Source organism: Siphateles boraxobius, unplaced genomic scaffold, assembly GCF_051911475.1.
Source record: "Siphateles boraxobius isolate OS27281-9 unplaced genomic scaffold, OSU_SipBor_1 5, whole genome shotgun sequence".
Taxonomy (NCBI): Eukaryota; Metazoa; Chordata; class Actinopteri; order Cypriniformes; family Leuciscidae; genus Siphateles; species Siphateles boraxobius.
This window is the reverse complement of record NW_027509141.1, coordinates 29,891,433-29,917,606: the sequence shown is the minus strand read 5'-3', so window position 1 is coordinate 29,917,606 and position 26,174 is coordinate 29,891,433. Positions and strand designations below refer to the sequence as shown.

The 26,174-nt window shown below is 40.4% G+C and overlaps 1 protein-coding gene across 7 annotated transcripts; it reads right to left on the bottom strand.

Annotated features, from left to right (window-relative positions):
• Positions 1-3,582: 3,582 nt before the first annotated feature.
• On the bottom strand, positions 3,583-21,894 carry nkpd1 (NTPase, KAP family P-loop domain containing 1). Of its 7 annotated transcripts, none has more exons than XM_077203773.1 (7): positions 21,805-21,892; positions 18,740-18,844; positions 9,037-9,110; positions 8,627-8,672; positions 6,984-7,118; positions 5,051-6,876; positions 3,583-4,224 (listed from the first exon to the last, which is right to left on the bottom strand). In XM_077203773.1, exons 4-7 carry the CDS (start codon positions 8,640-8,642, stop codon positions 3,976-3,978), a joined length of 2,226 nt encoding a protein of 741 aa, XP_077059888.1. In that variant the 5' UTR covers positions 8,643-8,672; positions 9,037-9,110; positions 18,740-18,844; positions 21,805-21,892; the 3' UTR covers positions 3,583-3,975. The 7 variants fall into 7 exon arrangements, with proteins under 7 accessions (XP_077059888.1, XP_077059891.1, XP_077059889.1 ...); XM_077203776.1 differs by lacking the exon at positions 21,805-21,892 and adding an exon at positions 20,083-20,195; XM_077203774.1 differs by lacking the exon at positions 9,037-9,110 and having other exon boundaries at positions 21,873-21,894.
• Between the last annotated feature and the right edge of the window lie 4,280 nt (positions 21,895-26,174).

The window sequence follows — 26,174 nt, the reverse complement described above, 5'->3', positions numbered from 1 at the left end:
CTACGTGTCACAAATGTATTTTTTGAGTGCGCCCTGTCAAGCTTGGCATCCTAATTAAAAAGTTTAAATATTTGAACTTCATTAAAATACAGCGGGTGCATAATTATCGGTTTGTGATGGGTACTACCCACTTTTTTTTATTTAGCTACTTGCACAACTGTTTGGTTAAGCTTCATTAAAGCTGTGATTCTTGTATTCCCAGAGATCGTGACACACATGATGCTTTTGAAATCATTCTAATATGCTGATTTGGTGCTCAAAAAACACGTTATTATCAAAGATGAAAACAACTGTGATGCTTATTTATATATATATATATATATATATATATATATATATATATATATATATATATATAAATCAGGATTCTTTGATGAATAGAAAGTTAACTGCCTCTTTTGATAATTTTAATCCATCATTGCTGGATAAAAGTATTATTAGATTAGTATTATAGATAATTTTTTTACTGCTCCATGACTTTTGAAGGGTATGCTTTTGTTTTCGTTCTGTGTAACACACAGAATTTATGAACATTCATTTGTATACTCAGATTATAGTAACAATGTCTGTGAAACATAAAAAAGGACCAAATACACTATAAAATCACCATTAAATGCAGAATTAAATACATTTTATGGTGCTTTGAGGTTTTTTAAATTTACTTATGGCTCTTTTATGGTTACTATATTGTTTTGAAAAGAGTTGTGGGAAAATTCTACAAAATATTTCATGGGAAAATTAACATCATATGGCTTTGGAACAAAATTGATAATTTTTCTTGAATTGCTTGAATATTTCTCTTTAGATGTGCTGTAAAGATCGATCATGCTTGTGAAAATGGAAACAGTTGTTTACGGCTATTTCTGTTAAGAGAGATGACAGACGATCCTTACACAATCTCTTTCAGAATAGAGATATTACCCATATTGAATTTATGTCAGCCACAAGTGGCTTATTAACTGTGAATATCCATCAGTAGAGTCAATACAGCTGTGAATGTTTAATTACATTTCAGCCAGAGAGAAATGTGATCTATAATCTCACACTAGCACAAATTAAGCCGTTCATCCACGGCCAATGCGCCACGGTATGTTCCGTGTTGGGATTTCTTGCATTGCAAAATCCATTTCACTTTAAAAACCTCATTTGAGCTACAGCTATGAATATGTTGAATGGCTTCCTCTCCTCTGTTTCTCCCCCAGTCAGTCTGTTCATAGAGTTTAATGTTCAACTCCCGGTTTAGCTTGGTTTGCTCTGAAAGCGATGTCTCTGTTAGCTGAGCTGCCGCGTTCGTCGACCTTGGCCTTCGGAGAGAAATTGCAAATGCCAAGGAAATACTTCCTCATTAGTTTTCCCCTTAGCCTACAGCCTTCACTGCGGGAGACATGATATAATCAGAGTCTTTGCGAGGCTCGGCTTGTCTAGCCTTTCTCTATACAGTCAAAGTCCGCCATCAAAAGCAATTCCCCTTATTTATGGGGTTTTCACCAAGTAGTCCGCAAGGAATCAAGCTCGGAAAGGGGAGAGAATCCCTATTAAATTGACTGACATGGGGGAAGCCCATGTAAAACACTCTTTATAGCTCTAAAACCACACGTAAATGGAGGCCCTTGCCGTGTGAGAGGCCATAAAGATTGAATAATGAAATCAAAACAAGCTTTTTTGTTATTAGGCTGTTATTCTATGTGCACGACTGTAACTCATTACACTTGTGGCGTGAGACGGCGTTTTACAATCCATCTTTATGCATCAAACTCTGTAATCAATGCCGTGGTTTGCTGTTTGTCCTGCCGGCACATGGGCACAATGCGCAGCTCATCCATCCTGATATCAAATATTGTTGATGTTATTGTTGGTTAGAGACATTACTACTCAGCTATGTGTTATGTGAGCATATTTCACAAGCATTTCTGATGCAAATGCGCATTATGTTTTTAACGGCCCCTGCAGAACAGGACAACAGCCTGAATAGGAAAATGCTGCATGATGCAGTATTGTATTTTAAGACTCTTCTTTGTGTTCATCTAAACGTTATCATATGCACTCTCAGCAGTCCTTGTTTTCATTTTCCATGTAAAGAATCCATTGATACAATTTTATTTTAAAATCACATCGCTATTTGTACTGTTATTTCCTCTGCTTACACCAAGGACGCTTTCCTGCATTGATTCTGAGTGAGAGGGGTAAGAATATCCCCCCCTTTCCTGGCCCATTAAATTCCCTCAATATGTCTGCATAATATCGATTTCATATGAACCCCCACTTTGATGTTCGCAATTTCAGAGTCATATTTCAGTCCGGCGCACACCGGCCGACCTCTCTTTGTCGATTGGTTTGTCTTGACTGTACTTGAAGATACGATTCAATAAAGGCAACCATATTAACTGCAGGCAGTTTCAGAATCATGTCTTGTTTGATGCAATTAAGTGTAATTTTCAAGCAATTTTAGTATGTTTCTAGGACTGCACATGTAACATTAATTTAGTGTTATTAATTTACACAACAAAGTAGCACAATCAGTTATGCTCTTTGATCTGTAAGGATTTTCTTAACAGCTTGAAGTACAATTATTAATTGATGAATCCAATTAATCAAAAAATAATTAATTTGATTTAAAATATATAAATGGGTATGTGTTTATGTGTACAAATATGTAGCCTGTATCTATATACGAATACAAGCATAAAAGCCATGCTCTATTTTCTAGGATGTTCTTTCATGTTGCTTTCGCAGTTGAACATTCCAACTTTTGCATTAGCGTTATGTACCGCCATAGATCCGTGGGAGGTCTCCGCTGAGCTGCATGGGAGATATATATATTTTCTCTGCTTTCTCAGAAGCCCCATTCCCACAGAGCATAAAGTAAAACTCAGTGACAGGCTGTGCGATTAAAAAAACATCTGCACGCTGTCATTCAGTCCTATATTAAAGTTTTATAGAAAGTAAAACTAAAGTGTCAAAGTACAGATTCTGAACACTGCCAAAGTTTTTGAATGGAAAAATAATGAAACCGGAAACTCAGTAGCTACCATGGGAATTTCATGAGAAATAGTTGACGTGCAACATGACATTCTTTAGTAATTCTTAGATTAGATTCACGGAATATGAGGTTGTTTGACTGTTACACAGTTTTTATATTTGCAAATGTTTTATATTTTGTGGCAATGCTTTATTGCACTTGTGTTATATGTTGTAGCTCTGTATTTGCTGAACCTTTATGACCATAAACATTTCATGTGTGTATAGACATGAACCTTGTACAAAGAACCCTGAGATATTTGTTAAAATATGCCATTCTGTTCTATTTTAAGCTCTTTATGAGCCTAATGTCCTCTCCTGTTTTCAAACCAGTTTTGTTCTGCAGAAACCTAATAATTTACCAAACACAAACTTTTAAGTTCGACACCTTTCCTTTACAGATTGTATCGATGGTCAGACAGTATTAACCTGATTTATAACACAGTAGTGTGTGTGTGTGTGTGTGTGTGTGTGTGTGTGTGTGTGTGTGTGTGTGTGTGTGTGTGTGTGTGTGTGTGTGTGTGCGTGCGTGCGTGTGTGCGTTGGGTACATGTTCTATTACCCTTTATGCTACACACTTTAAAAATAGTTTTATTGTTTGTTTTTTAATTCATACACAAATTACATTCAGGAATTGTTCAATTGAGAATCATTGCAAAAATATTAATAGCTAAGCAAAATAAAACCACTTATTCCCATTATGAATAATGCATCTTACACATTTGATCTGTTTGAAGACTGAAAGAGTTCTGCATAACAAAGCTCTATTTTTAAGTATCATTGTTTGTTGAGTAGTCTGATTCACTGGTGTACAGTTACAGTCTTATTTTTGCCTCTTCTTAAGGAATTATATTTTTGTAGTGATACAGTATTGTTTACTGAAACAATCTTAGTCCACTGAATAAATGCACAGGAGGAAAAATGAAATGATGCAAACCTCAAGGTCAGTTATACTGCTTAACAGCTATGGTCAGATGAGCATATGACCACTCCAGGGTTTGTGGCATCTGGAAGAGTTTTTGCCTGAGCTGGCCGACTAGGAAGTATGACCCCTAGGAAATGAATTTTAAAAGTCGTCCATTCTCCCAGAGTCATTTGCAGGACTTGCCTGAGGTCTTTGGTGTCACTGAAGAGGATCGTTCTGCCATCTATGAAATTTTTCCTTACTGTTTCATGGTATTTCTCTGGGAAGCTTAGTTTTGACAGCTAAAAAAGAAAAAAATGCACATATTTATATACAAGACCATATAATTTGGAAAACAGTCAAATATATGCAGCATACATCGATATGTTTGGGGTCAGTAAATTTTTATTTGAAAGAAATTATTTTCATTCAGCAAGAACCCATTAAATGATCAAAAGTATGTTACAAAAGATTTATATTCATAATTTGATTTTATCCGGGTTTGTGCAAAAATTTTAAGGAGCACAACTGTCTTTCAAAATTAATTATAATAAGAAATATTGTTTGAGCACAAAATCAGCATATTACAATTATTTCTGCAGGATCATGTGACACTGAAGACTTGGGACATGATGCTGAAAATTCAGCTTTTCCATCAAAACTTATTCACAATATTCATTTTACTGTTTTTTTTGTTTGTTTTTTTAAATAAAATAAATGTTGTCTTGGTGAGTAGAAGAGACTTTCATTAAACAAATATTTAAAAAATAAAATCACCAACCCCAAACTTTTCTATATAAATATAGTCACCTTGGAATTATAAGGTTCTATCTGACATTTTTCGTCAAAATTGAGTTATTCACATATTCTTATTCTATTCTGACTTGTTTTTTTAAGTTGTATAAGGTTCTATCTACAAAGTCGAATGGAATGCAAAAACTTTGAAGCTCGATATCTCAAAACTGTTTAGAATACAGATACAACCTTACAATTCCAAAGTGGTGATATATATATTTATATGTATATATATATATATATATATATATATACATATATATATATATATATATACATAATAAAGAGTGCTATGTCGAAACTAACTGCTGCTTTGACTTTTATCGTACAAACCTCGTGACAAATATCATCAGTTTTCATGTTCATTACAGTTTGTGATGAGAGGGACAGGAAAGCATTTCTCCCGGCTTTCTTCAGTCTGCGGTTCCCACGAACCTTGGCCAGCTCGTTCTTGATAGAGTAATTTAAGTTCACTGTGCAAAGCTGAAACATTTCCAACTCCCCTACAGTGAACCGGAAGTCTTTCTTAAGGAAAACCTCAAACAGCTCAGGGTCTCCATCTCTTTCTAGAAAGTTCTCCACCTCATGTCCAATGATGCAGAGTTCCAGGCTATTGTAATTGAACACTTCCCATATTGTCTTGGTATTATCAGCAGCACAGAATGATCCGTCTATCTCGTTACTCTGTTGGTCATCTTCAACACATTGAATAATCCAACTTAATCTGCAAGGCCAGCGGTCCACCAAAACCACCCAAGCTGCTATCTTCTCTGGAGGTGGAGGCTCCAATTTTTGGGTCTCCATGATCATAATGGTTACTCGAATTGAGTTAATCACTCGTCTCATGGACATGGTGTCTCCGGATATATATGATTGAAGTTTGCTTTTATGTCTTGAGAAGATGCAAGAAAATGTAGACTCGATTAACCTATTCGCTTCATTTAGATTAAGTTCTGTTGCAGCAAAGGTTTTAAAGTTTCCCTTGTTTGCAATCAAAGGGGTGACTTGTTCTTCTTCAGTCTCACTGCACTTTACAGAATACTCATCTTCAACAGAGAAGGATGTCACAGGACCTCCTAAAGTAGATGCAGCAGTCCCCTCAAGAGGAATGTCTTCAGAGATCTCAGACTGACCACGGACAATGTTTTCAAAGAGGCTGGACTTTGATGCATCAGATAGTGCAGGTACGGTGAAGGGCAGTGTGATTATACGATCTAGAAAGTCATATGCAGAGTCTCTTTTGTTTAGACAATCCTCTGCCTGTTGGACCTGCCTAACCAGGACTTCTGGATCAACAGCAAGCACAGAAATAAAAGGACTCTCTTCATCAGATAGGAGAATGTTGATGGCATCCAAAACACCGACAATTTTCTTAGGTGTGCAACGATCCAAGTTGGTGATCTCCAACACCACCCTGATCCTCCTCCTTTCGAAGATCTCCATTAAGTAAATAAAGCAGCACAGCAGTCTCATCTCCTTACGAACTTCATGCATTAGTCCCAGCTGCTGACTTACCTTCTTGTTGTCCAGCCTTTGTCTAATTTTAAGGTCTTGGTTGAAGATGAGGTTCTTCAACAACAATAATATGAATCGTAGAGCTCCAACTGCAGGAACACCAAGTGCAGCGATGGCAAAACCTTCCAGCACACCATACCCACTTGACGACTCAACTTTATCTCCTTCTGGGTAGTCCTTCAGATCTGCAAATCCATATATAATGATAGGAACCAGAATAAGGAGTGAACCAATGAATCCCATGAGTATTAGTGCCCAAATGGGGATGCAGCCCAACTTTTTGGACCTCCAGTTCTTTGGACTATCCTCAATCTTCTTCTTTCCTGCATCTTTCTCTTCGTCGTGTTGGGCGATCCGGAAAAGTCCCAGCTGGAGCTTACCAAAGCTGTTTTGAAGAGCCTTGCACAATTGCATTACCAGTCCAGCCCAGAGCAGGTCACTACCTGCAAAATGCCATGCGCTGAACCTTACGAACAGATAACGAATGTTCTTCATGTTCTGGTTCTGCTCCGTCCACACGGGCCGATAGAACAGGAGCCGCAAGATCAGAGAGAGCATATCAGAAACAGACGGTGTTATTGAGCGAGGCTTTGATTCCTTAGTGTACTTCTCTTCTCTTCTTTTTGCCTCTTGATTCATATGCACTGCAAATGGGAGATAAAGAGGCAAACACATGAAAATCTTCAAGACATCTGGGAGGACTTGTAGGGTCAGTCATTATAAGTTGTTTGAAAAAAGAGTGCACACTTACCCTCGATGTTCTTGAGCACCGTGTTGATCCTGTTGTGACATTCTGAATACAGACCCACCGTCACAGGAGAAGAAACCTTTGTGAGGGTTTTTGATAACGCATAAGCATACACATTATCAGAGGGAATATCCATCACTAGGAATGAAACGAAGTTAAAAACGCTGTCATTTTTAACTCTAAATTTGAGATTTCATAACACAAATAATGTGTTATCTTGAGTAAAACACAATGATTTATGCCTTTACTACACTATAAGGAATAATTTACTCATAACCTATATCTTTGGTCAGTATTTGATTTCAGGGTGAAGTCTACCAATTCAGGGTGAAGTCTACCAATTCATCAATTTGTTTTCAATCATGAGCCACACAATGTTGACACACATGGGTGAAGCAGGTCGCATAAATGTAGATAAGACCAATAAATACATACAGTGCGATAAATGTGCAGAGGACAATTTTTCATCGTTATATCTGAAAGGGTAAAGTCCTGGGTCCGTATCCCATCTCAGAGAGCTCCTAACTTAACCTAAAAATTCCTTGCCAGGAGTTTTAGCTTAGAAGTTATTCCAGAACATTTTCAGTGAACTCTGAGCAAGGAATGGATGGAAAATCCTATCTTAGTGAGGAGGTGTAGTTGACCCCATTGCTAGGTATGAGTCATCATTTCAAAAGCCGTGATGGTTGATCCCACAAGTTTGATGAAAATGAACTTTTGGTGATAATGAGCAAAGGATGTACCCTCAAATCAATAAACATAATTATACACTCTAATCTTATGCAGACTGTAATTGTAAATAATATTTCACATTCAAGAAAATATCTGGAAAATGAATAGTAATCTGTAGGGGTTATAGCCTAACATTAGAATCTAAAATATGTGAAAACTTAAGCTCATTACACCCTGTTCAAATAATGATTCGTGTCTTATTTGCTCATATTAATATCCTAGCTGGCATATTTTGTACTTTCACTCCCATATGGACCCCATTGAAAACAAGATGGCCTATCTCAAGGGGCTGTCCTTAATGAAGTAGAAATTGCAACGTTACAACTCAGTGTGGTCTTAACGAGGGTAAGACGGCTCAGCTTTTATCAATGTCTGTAGCGTCTCAATAATTCCCGGTCATCCAGTGTTTGCAGGACATCTCTCCTGCCTCCTCTGTTGACCATTTTGTGCAGCTGCTTAGGGGAACTCCTAAGCCACTAAAAGTCCTCTTCCCTGCTCTTAGCAGATCTCGCCTTAGGAGCCCTTTTAAGCGCTAGGAATCTTGAGAAATAGCTTTTATATCAACTGGGATTTTCGTGTAACTTTTAGGGGAAATTCTAAGAAAACGTCATGACTCTGAGAATTTTCTTAGAATTTGGCCGCTAGGAGCCACTTTTTGGACAAAAATTATTTAGGGATACGGGCCCTGGTTTCATTCAAACAGAGAAAGAATAATGGATTAAATGTTAATAATAGGAGGAGGACTCTCAGATAGAGCTATAAAGCTGAATGTGAAGTATGATCATTTTGTATCACAAGCATATTGTGTACAGCTGCATTTTTTTGTTTGTCTAGTTTCTTGAATTCTTGAACTCAAGAATTCGTGTATACTTGAGTATTGAGTTAGCAATTCCTTTGTATTTTGTATTACGTACCCCTATCGATTGCCATCTGTCCTGTATTTTTCCGTCTTTCGTGTTCCTGGAAATGAAAACCAAAATACAGAGCAATTATATTGCAAAAAATTCCAAACGCATAAATGTAGATGTGCATGAACACTAATTTATTGCGCTCTTTTGCTGAATTTCTGAAACGAATACTATGAAGCAATGCATTTCTTTCATTTAATTCAGCTAGGCAATGTCTTCCCAGAAAGGAAAAGAATACCAGATAATATGGCAAAAGCGTACCAATCTACATGCTGACAGCAAAATATTAAATTGGAATGTATATAAAACATATCTTTTTAACAGTTTGTGTTGCACTTTTGAAATGAAGCCACCATGCAAAGCTATTTGAATCTCTTACTATGAAAAATATGATAATGAGGAACAGAATGTCTCACCTTCACCCAGCAGAATTAACAAGCAATCCTCCAGGCACTGTTTACAGCAAAATTGCTTGTAGACTAATGTCATTCTCCATTTTCAGAGATATTTCATGTAGACAGAGGAAGAAGGCTTTTGTTTTACCAGATGCAGTAGAGTAGATAGAAAGTGGAAGAGTGTGTTTGCTGGTGTGTAAACATTAACTAAAAAGTAATAAACTTTGGGTCAGTTGTAGTTTAACTTTGGACCAAACCTTAAACCTGACTCTGTATGTAATTGATAACTCCAATATAATGTATAACTGATATTTATGTATTTATTGCCACATTTATTAGTGACACAGTCATGCAAGTTTACTTATCAAACATCCAAAAATAAAATGGATCACTATTGTGCAAAGCAGCAGAACTGGCACTATTTCATTTCTGTTGAATTTTAATGTACATTACGTGTAAAATTGAAATCCGCATTAATATTTTTACTGCATTTTAATTCTATAATTTTATATTGAATATTACTCTTATGTAGCAGGGCTCAACAGTAAGGATGACCTGCAGTTCAGAGGCCAGTGTGAGAGTTTGAGGCCAATTAATGTCGGTTTTTCCACAGTTTGTTTCATAAGATTACATAATGATTATGTACTTTTGTACATGTACTGTATATAGATTTGTGAAACTTGCGAACATTAGGTTGTGACATTTAGTTTGAATTCTGCTTGTTGGCTAACATAGATGAGGTTTTGTCGAAACTGCAGGAATAACTTATGAAAATCTTGTAGTGATAGCATCAGTAAGAGTGGGTTGAAAATTACAAGCTACTTGTACTATGTTTACTATGTTTTTTCCTTTTCCATTTTTTTTTATGAATTTATGGCCTTCTTTAAATTTCCTGTAATTGTAGCCACTATATAAAATTCATAAAAAAATTATTAATGTTGGAACATTTGAAAGGTTTAAAAGGGCAAGTAGAATCTGAATACTGCAGTAGGAAAAAATCATAGCATTGAGGCTTAGGTATTCTTTTTTATTCTGAGGCAACTTACAACTTGTTCCCTGTCCCAAATGCCACACTTAATGTACTCTTGCAGACTTTTGGGGCTCTATTTTAACGATCTAAGCATATGGTCTAAAGCGCAGGGCGCAAGTGCACTTAGGGCGTGTCCGAATCCACTTTTGCTAGTTTAACGACGTGAAAAATGTTTGGCGCGCCCGTTGCATGGTCTAAAAGGGTTGTCCCTATTCTATTAATGAGTAATGGGTGTGTTTTGGGCTTTACATGCAAAAAATCAATCAGAATGTAATTTCCCATTCCCTTTAACAATCAGTTGCACTTGTGCCACGGCGGATTCGCTATTAACAATGGCGGCAGGGGCGTGGTAGCGGGGGGAAAAAGGGTACCGAGTACCCAGGGCCCGAGGGAGGAGGGGGGGGGGGGGGGCCCTTAGAAGACGCCGAGCTTAAGTCAAAAGTCCGTCCAACCCCCCCCCCCCGTTGGAGAAGTCGCCGCGCTCAAATCGAAAGTCCTTCTCCGTCTCTCTCTCATCCCTGCCCGCTCCGGGTCAGAAACAACCAATCAGAGCCAGGAGGAATGTCTTAGCAGTGTCAATCACGCTCGTGTACGCGCTGATCACACCCCTCTCTTTCACAGCGCGAGCGCGTACTGTCGTTCGTGTCTCTCCTGTTCGAACTCGTTCATCCAAATGAACAAATCTTTTTTCGAGTCATTTAGTTCATTCAACAAACGAAATGACTCGAAAAAAGATTTGTTCATTTTGAACGAGTCTTTATCGGAGTCATTTCGTTCATTTGGATGAACGAGTTCGAACAGGATTACGAACGTGCATCACAGAACAGAGCAAGGTGAGCATTTGTGCTTATAAAACTTAAAGTTTTTTATTTATTTTTGAAATGACCGATCATTTCGCTAGATAAGACCCTTATTCATCGTCTGGTATCGTTTAAAGCCCTTTGAAGCTGCACTGAAACTGTCATTTGAACCTTGAAATGTTTGTGTCCTATTGAAGTCCATGATATGGAGAAAAAGCCTGGAATGTTTTCATCAAAAACCTTAATTTCTTTTCGACTGAAGAAAGAAAGACATGGACATCTTGGATGACATGGGGGTGAGTAAATTATCAGCAAAATTTTTTTTTAAAGTGAACTAATCCTTTAACGTTATCTTACTAGCTATTTATAACTTATAGAAAGAGTGTCACGGAACACACACTGGAGGCAGAAAATCCAAAAGCAGTAATTTAATATAAAAGGGCAATCCAAACTCTTAGTCATCCAGGCAGGGGTCAAAAGTCCAATAAGGCAATCCAAAACATAAAATACAAACGAGAACCAGTCTGATACAAATAACGGAAGTGTGGGGACATAATACAAGGACTCCGTGACACATACTGAAACAGACAGGGTTATATACACAGGGAATCGACAATGATAATGGGGAATTGGCTGAGTGCAATGATCAGTGATAAGAAACAGCTGAGTGCAATGATGAGACAAAGGATCGTGGGAAATGTAGTTCATAAGTGAAGGACACCGTGGGAAAGGAGGACATCTAGTGGACATCAGGGGAACACAAACCCAACACTGTGACATAACCCCCCCTCTACGGAGCGGCTACCAGACGCTCCATGACAACAACAAGAAACACAGAAAACACAACACAATATAATACAAGAGGTTCAGGAGGGAGGTGGAACGGTGGAGGATCAGGGGGAGGGAAGGTGGGCCAGGTCCATGAAGGGAGACAGGAACAAGGAGTGAGGGTTTAACCGGGGACCGGGGCAAAACAAAAAATCTATCGGGCATCCAGGGGTAAACACAAAGTCTATCGGGATGCCAGGGCGAAACGCACAGTTCATCGGGAGGCCAGGGCGAGACGCAAAGTCCATCGGGCGGCCAGGGCGAGACGTAAAGTCCATCGGGCGGCCAGGGCGAAGAAGACCTCTCGGGCGGCCAGGGCGGCAAAGACCCCTCGGGCGGCCAGGGCGGCCCCTCGGGCGGCCAGGGCGGCCCCTCGGGCGGCCAGGGCGGCGAAGACCCCTCGGGCGGCCAGGGCGGCGAAGACCCCTCGGGCGGCCAGGGCGGCGAAGACCCCTCGGGCGGCCAGGGCGGCGAAGACCCCTCGGGCGGCCAGGGCGGCGAAGACCCCTCGGGCGGCCAGGGCGGCGAAGACCCCTCGGGCGGCCAGGGCGGCGAAGACCCCTCGGGCGGCCAGGGCGGCGAAGACCCCTCGGGCGGCCAGGGCGGCGAAGACCCCTCGGGCGGCCAGGGCGGCGAAGACCCCTCGGGCGGCCAGGGCGGCGAAGACCCCTCGGGCGGCCAGGGCGGCGAAGACCCCTCGGGCGGCCAGGGCGGAGCAGACACCGGCTCAGGAACAGCAGACACCGGCTCAGGAACAGCAGACACCGGCTCAGGAACAGCAGACACCGGCTCAGGAACAGCAGACACCGGCTCAGGAACAGCAGACACCGGCTCAGGAACAGCAGACACCGGCTCAGGAACAGCAGACACCGGCTCAGGAACAGCAGACACCGGCTCAGGAACAGCAGACACCGGCTCAGGAACAGCAGACACCGGCTCAGGAACAGCAGACACCGGCTCAGGAACAGCAGACACCGGCTCAGGAACAGCAGACACCGGCTCAGGAACAGCAGACACCGGCTCAGGAACAGCAGACACCGGCTCAGGAACAGCAGACACCGGCTCAGGAACAGCAGACACCGGCTCAGGAACAGCAGACACCGGCTCAGGAACAGCAGACACCGGCTCAGGAACAGCAGACACCGGCTCAGGAACAGCAGACACCGGCTCAGGAACAGCAGACACCGGCTCAGGAACAGCAGACACCGGCTCAGGAACAGCAGACACCGGCTCAGGAACAGCAGACACCGGCTCAGGAACAGCAGACACCGGCTCAGGAACAGCAGACACCGGCTCAGGAACAGCCGACACCGGCTCAGGAACAGCAGACACCGGCTCAGGAACAGCCACAAGAACTGTAATAGTCACAAAAACAGACACACACACAGAAACAAACACTGGCTCTGGAACAGGCACTGGCTCTGGAACAGGCACTGGCTCTGGAACAGGCACTGGCTCTGGAACAGGCACTGGCTCTGGAACAGGCACTGGCTCTGGAACAGGCACTGGCTCTGGAACAGGCACTGGCTCTGGAACAGGCACTGGCTCTGGAACAGGCACTGGCTCTGGAACAGGCACTGGCTCTGGAACAGACACTGGCTCTGGAACAGACACTGGCTCTGGAACAGACACGGGCTCTGGAACAGACACGGGCTCTGGAACAGACACAGGCTCTGGAACAGACACAGGCTCTGGAACAGGCATTGGCTCAGCCTCCGGCTCTGGAACAGGCATTGGCTCAGCCTCCGGCTCTGGAACAGGCATTGGCTCAGCCTTCGGCTCTGGAACAGGCATTGGCTCAGTCTCCGGCTCTGGAACAGGCATAGGCTCTGGAACAGGCATTGGCTCTGCCTCCGGCTCTGGAACAGGCATAGGCTCTGGAACAAGCATTGGCTCTGCCTCCGGATCTGGAACGGGCAATGGCTCTGGAACAGACACTGGCTCTGGAACAGACACAGGCTCTGGAACAGACACTGGCTCTGGAACAGACACAGGCTCTGGAACAGGCATTGGCTCAGCCTCCGGCTCTGGAACAGGCATTGGCTCAGCCTCCGGCTCTGGAACGGGCAATGGCTCTGCCTCCAGCTCTGGAACAGCAGACACTAGCTCCGGCTCTGGAACAGCAGACATGGGCATGTCCAGGATCCGAACCAGACGCTCCAGATAGTCCAGATCCAAGAAGGCAGATGGCACTGGCTCTGCCTCCGGCGCTGGAACGGATACTGGCTCTGCCTCCGGCTCTGGAACAGGCATTGGCTCTGCCTCCGGCTCTGGAACCGGCAATGGCTCTGCCTCCGGCTCTGGAACCGGCAATGGCTCTGCCTCCGGCTCTGGAATGGGCACTGGCTCTGCCTCCGGCTCTGGAACGGCCATTGGCTCTGCCTCCGGCTCCGGCTCTGGAACAGCAGACACTGGTTCCGGCTCTGGAACAGCAGACACGGGCATGTCCAGGATCCGAGCCAGACGCTCCAGATAGTCCCGGCCCAGGAAGGCGGACGGAACGTGAACAGTCTCTCGCTGGGCAGACGTGACGTGAACAGTCTCTCGCTGGGCAGACGTGACGTGAACAGTCTCTCGCTGGGCAGACGTGACGTGAACAGACTCTCGCTGGGCAGACGTGACGTGAACAGTCTCTCGCTGGGCAGACGTGACGTGAACAGTCTCTCGCTGGGCAGACGTGACGTGAACAGTCTCTCGCTGGGCAGACGTGACGTGAACAGTCTCTCGCTGGGCAGACGTGACGTGAACAGTCTCTCGCTGGGCAGACGTGACGTGAACAGTCTCTCGCTGGGCAGACGGAACGTGAACAGTCTCTCGCTGGGCAGACGGAACGTGAAGATTCTCTGACTGGGCAGACGGGACGTGAACAGTCTCTGACTGGGTAGACGGGACGTGAACAGTCTCTGACTGGGCAGACGGGACGTGAACAGGCTCTCGACCACCTCCTCCACTGCGACCTCCACGGGTTCCACGAAACTTAACTAATCGGGTCCCCTTAAAAAACTCCATTCTCTCCCGCTCGGTGGCTGGGGAAGAGATATTGAGAAACATACCGCTGGATCTTGTGTGACGGAGTCCTTCTGTCACGGAACACACACTGGAGGCAGAAAATCCAAAAGCAGTAATTTAATATAAAAGGGCAATCCAAACTCTTAGTCATCCAGGCAGGGGTCAAAAGTCCAATAAGGCAATCCAAAACATAAAATACAAACGAGAACCAGTCTGATACAAATAACGGAAGTGTGGGGACATAATACAAGGACTCCGTGACACATACTGAAACAGACAGGGTTATATACACAGGGAATCGACAATGATAATGGGGAATTGGCTGAGTGCAATGATCAGTGATAAGAAACAGCTGAGTGCAATGATGAGACAAAGGATCGTGGGAAATGTAGTTCATAAGTGAAGGACACCGTGGGAAAGGAGGACATCTAGTGGACATCAGGGGAACACAAACCCAACACTGTGACAAAGAGTGCAACGTTATAAAGTTACATGTATTGCAAAATACATAATGATTTGAGGACCAAGTTTGTAGTCAAAGTATGGGCAGGCCATAGTCAATGTAAAGCAAATTGTTGATGTTTCGTCCCTATTAGGGAATATTCCATAACTGTTTATAATCCGCCGTCATCGGTGGTCCTGCTTACAAGCCTGCGCGTTCACGGCAGGCTCCGCTGTGGGGGAGGAGCTGTGGAGGGAGGGCTGTAGTGCAGCAGAGAGCAAGGGGGTTGGACCTGTAAGTTGTGCTTGTTCAAATTTTCAGGCTAAGTCAACATTTTCTCAAAACTCCCTACTGTAGCTTTAAAGCATACAGGCCGGATTCCACCATATCTTTATGTACACAATATTAATCTTTTACATTGTAATCCTTTTATTTTTAATATTTGGCTAGTGTGTGTGCTTGCGTCCCTGTGTAAAAAGCAGAGTGTACGTGTGTGGACCCGCCTATAGGAGCACATTACTAACGTGCTCTTTAAATAACAAAAAAATATTGCGCCATTGACTTTAGACCAGGTTTTTGTTGGTCAATGGCGCAGTCTATTTCAGTTGCCTCAAAATAGCAAAGCACCAACAATGAGCCTGAACAGACATCATTTTCAGACCAGCACGCCCATAGGCGCACAAATGGACGCAAACGCATTTGATATTTAAACAACGTGGTGCTGGACGTGAAAATGATAACTGCGCCTGGCTGAAACTTGCAAAAAACACTTGCGTTGCGTTTTGCGCTGCATTGCGCCGGGTGTATGATAGGGCCTTTGGACTGCCGTGTGAGTGTGTTTGTTCAGTCCACAAGACCATAGGGTGTCCCTTTTGTCATTTTAGGTTACAGATGCATTTTATGGCCAATATATGTGCCCTCAATGCACACTTGTGCCAAGCACGCAAACCTGCAAGCTGTGCTGCAGACTTCTACCCGACAGTCAAAGCGGCATTTAGTCACGAAAGTGTGGACTTTAAGGGTTCCTTTTGGGACAGGGCCCAAGTGGTCTGATTTGTATGGAGCCCCTACGTAAAGAGATATGGTGGTGGAAAAAATATGAGATGGGAGGAAAAAAACATATTTAAAAACTTTTGCATTTGCTCGCAAAAGTATTGCATTCCCCCATGAAACTTTCTCGGGGGAATGCAAAAATTTCGAGAGCAAACGTAAAGTTTCTTCGGTGAACGTAACATTTTGCAAGGGAATGCAAACTCCCTATATCTCATATTCTTTTCCCCACCACCATGTCCCTCCGTAGATTTGACCCAGCTACGGTAAACCTGAATATGCATTACTTAAAAACATGATGGAGCCATTTGTGAGCTGCACTTAGCTCTGATAATGCATGCCAGTATAGAGTCTGAACCACAAGTGCCACAGGTTTCAGCATGATTACCACATGCTATCTGCCAGTTCTCCCAAACAAAGAGATTAAGAATTTGAGTTTAGGAATTGTATTACCATTATAGTTTGATGTATGTTAATCACTGTATAATTTCAACAATTTCAGTTTTATTCTGTTCGCATCTACAATCGCATTTGCTTCTGTGTATTGTATTTCCTGCAGCATGATGCAATAGAGAAGCATAGAATAACAACAGAATATGCTGTTTTTCTATGAAGGAACATTTTTATGTATTTTTCCTTGAAGGCATGTCTGTCGTAGTTGTCGAGGATACAAACAGAAGAGGGGAAAAAAAGCTCAGCACAAACTAAACATGCTATTACGAGTCTAAAATAGTACAATATAAAGAAAGAAAAAAGATGCAAGGGCTGACAGCTCTGTGGCATTTTTTAAATAAATAACAATAATATGTTGTATTTACATGACAGGTAATACGTTCTCAATTCACAAAACCACCTCCCCGGTAGTGATATTTCTAAAACCAAAATCATGTAGAAATTTTGAGGTATTGCCATTTTGAAAGCCCTAGTTGCTTTTTATTGGAAGACCGTGTTTAAAAAGGCCTCAAGCTAATTCACTGCAGCTCTATTCAACATGAACTTTATATTGAAAATGCTTGAATGACTGGTACTTTGTCAGGAGCTAATAACAGTTGGCTGTGCTTTCATGACTCTTTCAAAGTCACTTTTTCATTGGAGGTGCTGGATTTCCCTTTGTAGAGAGTGTGGGATTCTGTACATCTCTGTAAATAGATTTCCCAAATTAGATTCCCTAGGCTAAATTAAGTGTGCTAATTGGAAGTACAGCACCTCCCAAATGTTTCCCTTAGGATTAATTACAATTGCAGAGACAATCTATCCTGCCCGTTTTCTGCTGCGTAAGATATGGAGGATGTTCCCTGAATGGGTCATTGTATTTCCTCGTATGCATTACAGGAGCAACGGTTATCTGTGAATGCAAACCATAGACTTGTGTTTAGAGTTGTTCATTGCTTTTAGAAATAAAAACGTATAAATAAAGAATCACATAAATGAATGACTGAAAAAAAGAGGCTCGAGTCCGGAGTCAGGAGCACATTATTATTCATCAAAGAAAGTCATACCAGAGGGGGACTGTTTAAAAAAAAGTCTCTTTACACGCTTTAGGTTTTAATCATAGGTTTACCACAATCTAGATCACTCTGAAATAAGCCCATCCATCATCTAAGACAATCAGATTGCTGTTTCCATCATAGCTTTCCTCAGTAATTGCCACAATATTACAAAATTAAGGCTTTACGACTCTTTATTCTGCCTCGTTCTGCCTCGTGACTCTCAATTATAGCCTGCAATGAGACGTTATAACTTAAATAATGTTTTTATTCTTTTTTTGAATGATTCTTCCCCTGGTTTTCACACTTTTGGGGTGTTATTTTTTCAACATTGCAGATGTTGCACGCCAAAGTGGGATAAATGGGAATGCATTCAAAAGAGAAGGCTGTCTGGATGTATTGTAATATTGGTACACCTGGTGTGATGAATGGACCCTGGATTCCACTTCCAGATTCATTACTGAGAGTATCATCTGAATATGCTGTAGAAACAGTAATTTTTATAGACACTAGCACTGCAACGCAAGGTTTCTTTAAAATTATACCTCATTAGCATTACATATCCAATATAAATTTTTTTTTTTTACCTACTAATGTGACAGTGTCTGCTTGCAAATGTCAACTTGTCTTGAACTTCACTTCTTTAGTATTCCAGACAGAGGCAACTTATACAGATACTTTTTTTAGCTGTATTGCTGCATTTTAGGTGTCCCTTTTTATATTTTGGTCATTTTTTAAAAGCTGTGCACCAGACGGTCGGCCAGCATCTGTAGGGCTAGTTTTTGTGACGTGTTCCACACGTCAGCTCTAGTCGGACTCACTTCTGTGGGAGTTCGTCTGATTCAGCATGTTGAATCGGCATTGGCCGTCAGTGAGAGAGATGGCTCTGATTGGCTAGACAGTTTAGCGAATTAATCAATGCAGGAGGAATAAAAGCAAAAGTGATGAAAGCTAGCAAAGAAACCAAGACGTGTAGGTGAAGAAATTGATGAGCGTGATTGATATTACGGTTTGAATATCTGCAGTTCTAGTATCAGTTTCTCTTTTTGAATGACGAATATACTATTGATCGGCCTACCTGCTGATATACAGTTAATTCCTTTGTCGTAGGCACAGAAAGCACATGCTGCAAGTCGCTTGTAGTCCTATTGTACGGTGGCCGAGAGAGCTCAACACACTCCAACTGAAGAAAACACATGAAAAAAGAAAAATCACCAGAAATTTAAGAAAACATCATCAGTTCGACAATACATGTGCCGCAAAGCCTACTCACAACACAACCAAACATACTGCAATCCATCTAACAATTCCCAGAACGTTAGTTTTTGCTTCCCGGAACCATTTGTAAGGTTTGTTTTTGGTGAGCTAGGAAAGTTCTCTTAACGGAAATAGAACGTTAGTTTTTGGTTTGTAGAACATTACGTTCTCCTAACATTTTTTTTTTTAACGTTGCTCTAACGTTATTCTAATGTAATGATTTGGTTTTGGTGGTAAGACAGCATTCAGCAGAGAGAGTGAGAATCCAAAAGCAGTTTATTAACAAATATAATCCAAGGTCATAATCCAGACAGGAACAAGAAATCCAAAACTCAGGAACAAATATATAAAGGAACCAGGAACTGCTCAAAATGCTGACAGAAAGTGTGAAACAGATCAAACAAAGAAAACTTTATACTGAATGAAGGCAAAAAGGCGTTTAAATAGACAGGGTGATGATGAAATTAAACAAGACACAGCTGAAACAGATAAAGTAATAATAAGCAGGGGGTTCTGGGAAATGAAGTCCGGGAATAACAGAGTCTATGGAAACAGTGAGGGACTAGGTTGCCATCTGTTGGTACAGCTGACAGTTGTAACATCTAATGTTCCCAGAACTTTCCAGATTCAATCTAGGTCTTACGTACTGCGCATACGCACATGCACACTCTTCGAAAAGGACGCTTTTAATCTCTTGACAAATTTAAAAGATGTAAATGACATTTGTATATTCTAAATAAAAGATATAGATTGTACTGAATGTCAGCTTGCTTATTTTGTTCAAGGATTTATTCAGCAAACAAGAAACTATGCTTCGAACCACAGGTCGAGAGCTGTTGTTCCAACCACACAACTTTGCTATGCTGTTTGCGAATGATCGTTAGAACTATGGTTTCGGGAAACACCGACTCGTTGAACTATTCGTCCTACCGGTACATCCAGGAACTTAACTGTCGATTTCGTCACTGCCCCTTTTTAGGGGAAAATAAACTAGACTTCCCATAGACTTCAATACAAAATAGCGTCACAAAACAACGTCCGTACACAGCCGTCATTCGTGAATAACTTAAGAATCACTAATTTTATATATAGGCCTATATATATATATAATAAACATTTATTTGACTTGAAGTAGGATATCAGTAGCCTACATTTATTTCTTACCTCTGAATTGTAGTTTAGCGGAACATGCTTCTTTTGGAGAGAAAAAAAAATCTCAATTAACAATAGGTTCTCTTTAATAAAGTTGTCAAATCTATCCGAAATTATATTTACTCAGATCTATAGGCTATTAATTAAAAGTAATTATTAAAACAGAGAGAGAGAGAGAGAGAGAGAGAGAGAGAGAGAGAGAGAGAGAGAGAGAGAGATAGAGTGGAATGTCAGTTAGCCAGTAAAAGGAAATGACCGTTAATTTTTAAATTAGGCGAGTGCGCGGTTTTTGTGGAAGCCCATGCTGCACGCACTTTGGGTGTGATCACAAAAAGGAAGGAATGAGTAAAATTATGCGCCAATAACGACATAATATAGCCTACTAATGGCATATAGTAGCCTACCAATATAATAATAATGGTACAGAGAAAAAATATGGAATCACTTTCACAATGCAATTTTTTTTTTTCTAGCCTGACCAGTACGAGATCTAGTTTTCGTTATAGCTAGGCTACCTTTAGTTATCATTTTTGGTATGAATGCTTTAAGAGCTGTATTTCTGTTTTATGAAGCTGTATAGGTGCAGACAGAATCCGTGGCCTTGTTTTTACATTTTCTACACTCATTTTGGAGGGAAGTCTTTGGAATTGTGCATGCTGCATGGATTTTAAACATGGTACAATTTGTTAAAATGATCTGAGTGCATTCTTATCACTTGCTGAAAGGATTACAAAATTAGCCTAAGGCACAATCTTTAATGCCATCTATGAGAGAACTCCTGACATTAAAAAGGATTTGATACCTCTCTAATTACCTCTAACTCCAGAACCAGAAAAGCCTTGTGTTAATGACATGCTGCCCCCCTGTCATAGTATGGAAGCATATGGGTATGTCACAATTAAAAAGTCTAGTTAGTTTCGTTTTCATGGACTTTTACTTTGTATTCATCTGTTGACTGTTTCCTTTGTTCAATTTCCCGCCATTCATCAGTTTCCAGTTTCACTGATTTGTGCCGTTAAACATTTCTTTTGTGCTGCTTTTTTGTGCGTTTCTTAGATCTACATTAAAATAATATATGTATTGCTCATTATGAGGTCACTCAGCTCCCATGCTCCAAATGCACGCAAAATAGTCTCGTTTGTTTGTGTCGGTAAAAAAAAAACGTTTGTGCTGCTTCGGTTTTAAAATCATACACTGAATTATAGGTCTATGAATTTGACCCGTCATATTCCGCGACCCTATATTTATCAATATCTGATATGCTTTATAAAACAGACAGGGGCGGTCACACATCACATGAGTCACTTTATTGAACATTACATTAATTCATGGTCACATTTTTAGGTATGAATTTATTTGACCCATCATATTCTGTGATCTCAGAGTAAGGCGGCGCCTATGCATTTGTAAGGAAAAATATATGATCTCCAACATTATCGGGTCATTATAGTTAACGTTAATAGTAATAAGAATAAAAATAACCATATGTGTATCAGACAATTTTACCGTAACAAAACGAAACCATCATCAACACAGTCCAGCATTGAACAACAGCGTAACAATGTTAACACCAAACGGGTGTCGACGCCTTTAAGGCAGAAAATTCTCCCAGACGTTCAACAAAGTGGTTCTATCACATGCAGACGCGTATTAATCTTCGGAAACACAAGATAGGCTACTATAGCCTACTACAATTTCTCTGTTCACGCTTACTTCATCTGCCAGTTAATTTACCGTTCGTATCAGCTCTGCCACCGGTGTGTTTCCTTCCAACACCTCAACATGAACATACGTATGTTTACCTGTTGCTGAGCCACGCCTTGATGCAGTGATTGACAGGGCAGGGCGGGATGGGACGGGACGGGGCGGGGATGCGTTTTGGGGAGCGGCTCGGAATGCATTTTCAATTGCACATTGAACTTTGCTACATTCATTGCGGGACGCAATCACACGTGTCTTAACCTCTATTAAGAAAAATAACATTTAACTGATCATTTTGCAACTGTTTTTGCTTGAACATGTTAAACATATCTATTCATTTCTGTAATACATTTTAATTTTAATTTTGCAACTTATAAAGCGTTAAAATATGTATTCAGTAGGAATATACATATTACAACTAGTGTATAAAATGGCAAATGTAATTTATATAATTTCATTTTCATTTTGCACCAAACGTTGCACAAATGTAATGGAAAATGTAAATTTAAATACAGAAATGTATTGCCATTTTACATATTGTATTGTCATTTTGCATTTCAAAATGTTACCCATATGCTTCCATAGTATGATGAAGAGTGTATTACTGCTTTGAAATCTGAACTTTCTCTTGCACAATGCATTTTTTACACAACACTGCCCTCATCTGTATGTACTGTGAAATCAGATTAAGGCTCCTTTATTTGAATTGAAATGTAGCTACACACTGTTAGTAACATGTAAAGGCTCCCAAAACACATACACTATCTCAAATGTGTTATGAAAGAATCTGAATTTCCTAAGACAAAAAACAAAACAAAAAAAAGTGCCATAAAATATAGACAAAGTGGATAAAAAGTATAATCCAGTAGCAGTGTAAATTACTCTTAAAAAAGTAATTTATTAATAGCTACTATTACATCTTCAACAGTGTAGCTAATTAGATTAGCCTACTGTACAGATTATTCTCTGTAAAAAGTACTGCATTACTTATTATTACTTTCCAAGTCTCAACCATGACCAGTAAATCAATACAAGGATATACATAAACAAATCTGCTCTTCTAATTCCTTTAAATAAATAACATAAAATTGCATAAATGATTATTGAACTGACCAAAGTATTTAAAGGGAGAAGGTTAGATAAAAAAAAAAACATACATTTCTTCTTTAGACATTAAGTTTTGGTGTAATATCCACTACTATTGTTTTTATAATGTTTCTATATAATATTTAATGTAATTAGCATCAGAAGTAACTGTATTAATTACAGAAAATTAAAAGTAATCCCTAACTTTACTTTTCCAAGGGAAAAGTAATTAAATTACAGTAATTAATTATAGTAATACATTACACCCAACACTGTCCAGTAGCGCCATACGAATACTGACCATGTAATAGCCTAATCAATCCTGGTTCTGTGTTTTTGAAGGGGAAGAACGTTAAGGTTAAGCAAATGTCCCCATCGTGTTCGCTGTGTGAATAAATGCTATAGCTTAACATCTGCTGAATACACTGAAAACCCTGTGTAAAATTTGATTTGCATAATTGAAAGTTCAAACTGTCAATCAGTGAGCAATTTATAATCATGCTCGTGACACGATGATGAGATTTTCGCTTAGGCTGGCTAATTTTGAATATTAATTCAATGAGCAGCATTGAGTTCATGTTGACAACTAACGTTCTGCCCGGTCTAAAGCAGCTTGTAAGCAGTGGGAACTGAATGTGTTGATGGGAATACACGCTCCCTTGAGCCTGAACATGCAAGTGATGTCCATTACGATGCTGGTTGGCTTCCTGACAGCGGATTGGTATGTGACTGATAGCATTTGCATGAAACAAGTCTTAATTAAAAAGCTATAATTATAATTATAAACTGGTTAGATGCATACTGTTAATTATTATTTTTTAAATTCATGTGCTTTTATTCAGCAAGGATGCATTATTTTGATCAAAAGACAGTAAAGACATTTGCAATGTTACAAAAGATTTATATTTCAAATAAATGCTGGTTAATTTTCTATTCATAAAGGAATCTTGGTGTCACAGTTTTCTGCAAAAAAAACAAAAACAAACAAAAAAAAAAAACAATTAAGCACCAGCCATAACTGTTTTCAACACTGGTTATGATATGTTCTTGGGCAGCAAATCAGCATTTTAGAATGATTTCTGAAGGATCATGTGACTAAAGATTGGAGAAATTATGCTGAAAATTGAGCTTTGCCATCACAGGAATAAATTACATCTTAAAATATAATATTAATATAGAAACTTATTTTAAATTGAAATAATATTTTACAATTCACAATTGTTGTTACTGTATTTTTAATCAAATAAAAACAGCCTTGGTGAGCATACCAGACTTCTTTTGAATATGAAAAAAATCTTACCAACTCATGCGTGACTCTACAGATTTTTAGTGGCAATGATTGCTTTTTATGCTGAAACCATAGACTGTAAAAAAATATGGACTTAGTGTCCATGACGTCACCCGTATGTTTCTGAAGAGCGTTTTTGAAGCCTAAAGTGGGCGGAGTCGCTCGTCGCCATCTTGGAAGCGCGTCACTCCCGGATAAACGAAAATGGGCAAAAAGGCGGGACGTGGGTGGAGTTGAGGTTCCTGGATGCTGAAACTACGCCCCCTAGCTTGACGTGATTCGAGTTTGCTCAGGCTAAGCTAATGTACTGGCCTCGCGCTAAAGTGACAGCTGACTTAAAGTAGACCTAAAGCCAATAGTTAAAGTTCATGTTTTTGCCCTTTGAAATACTATAATAGTTAAAAGACATAACTAACCGTGAGACTATGTGTATTGTGATGCATTATTATTATCATGCAGTAACTTACAATATTTGCTCTGAGTGTGTGTGTGACAGTGATTCATGCGCATACATGTCAGTCAGCGCGGCATCGCACGTCAAGTTCGTAGAGAGCTTTATTCAGTCCATTTTAAATTCTGATAGATAATACCTAAGAAGTTCAAGTAATGCACTAGAAATCCGCGCTCATTTAAGGGACGAAGAGAAAGCACTGACACCTGCAAGATTTAATCTGAGGGTACATTTTGTTGAACACTAAAAAGTTAAATAAGCATATTATAGTCTATCTGCTCCGTAAGATCAACGGTACAGCAGAACAAGTGTGGCCTCTATAGACGTTTAGACGTTTTTAAATCTTAACTCCAAAAAGCAACGATATTGTCAGACATCCATGAGTCCATGTTCACAGAGGAAAACAACTGAAGAAGAACAGCGCTGGTTGTTCTCTCGATACTCGACAACGACGGAATCCAACGGCGTGGGCGAAGGTAACGGCGGCGTGTAATAAACTGTATGAAATAATCCCGAAAAAAGTACAAACACGGCAGAGATGACAAGTTCAGCAGCTGGAATCAGCTATGAATTGCTAACAGAGCAGACAAACGGCTAGTAACAGCAGCCTCAATCCACCTGTCACTCAAGTGGCCACGCCCTTGATTATGCAGCATTTTAAGACTTAATATAATTTAAACGGATGAGTTCTAAAAAAACAAATCACCCCCCTCACAGTTGTCATGAAGGGCAAAATTAGCTGTATAGACCAAAACAACTTAAGACACCAGGCTGTAAACCTATTTTTTTCTGTGGTAAAGTTGGGCATATTAACATGGGGAAGATACAAATTTGACTCACTTTTGCTGCCAGCCTCAAGCGGCCAGGCGATGAATTACAGTTTAATTCACTTCCGTGTTGGTTTCAAGAGAGAGACAGGGAGGTTGCCGCATGGCTGAAACTCATTTTTATTATTCAAAATATCAGCATTTTATTGGATTTTCAGCTGTATTCATGTATTTAAATCTGATGAATCAAAAGTGAATTTTTTTTTTTTTTTATGTAATGCAATGTCTTGACCCAACAAATACAGTTTTGTATGGATGCAGCATTATGTTGTTTACCAACCACTGCCAGGCAAGCATATGAGTGTTCGAGGGCACGCGGCTTTTGCTGGACCTGGTCAGCTGTGAGGCAGGATATATGAATTTTAAAAGTCGTCCAAGAGACATTTGAAACACTGTTACATTCGCCTTCAATGTTTTGCCATAGGAAACCTAGTCAAACCTAGTAATTTTTCATATTCATCACCGTTTTTAGAAGGTATTTCTTTCAGCTCTTTTCTATCTGCGTCTTCCCTGGATTCTGGTCAACAAATTTTTTTATTGAGTAGTCTAAATTAACGTTTTTCCATGATGCAAGGAAATGATGGGTCTCTCTGCATGAGCAAGTTCTCAACACCTTACTCCACTAAAATACAGCAGAGCACTACATTCAATTTTACCTTCAGTTCTAGTGTTATATTGGCACCAATATCATTATCACACAAGTCTTATTAACATTATATTTTATCTGTTGGATCATGACCAAAAGGCATCA

Bases quoted from the DNA above. Each gene is read 5' to 3' on its own strand.
- nkpd1 (XM_077203771.1), bottom strand. From the start codon at position 18,859: ATGTGTTTTCTTCAGTTGGAGTGTGTTGAGCTCTCTCGGCCACCGTAC. The intron at 6,877-6,983 runs GTAAGTGTGCAC...TCCCATTTGCAG, and splicing joins GGTGCTCAAGAACATCGAGG to TGCATATGAATCAAGAGGCA. The intron at 4,225-5,050 runs GTTTGTACGATA...TTTCTTTTTTAG, and splicing joins CTGATGATATTTGTCACGAG to CTGTCAAAACTAAGCTTCCC.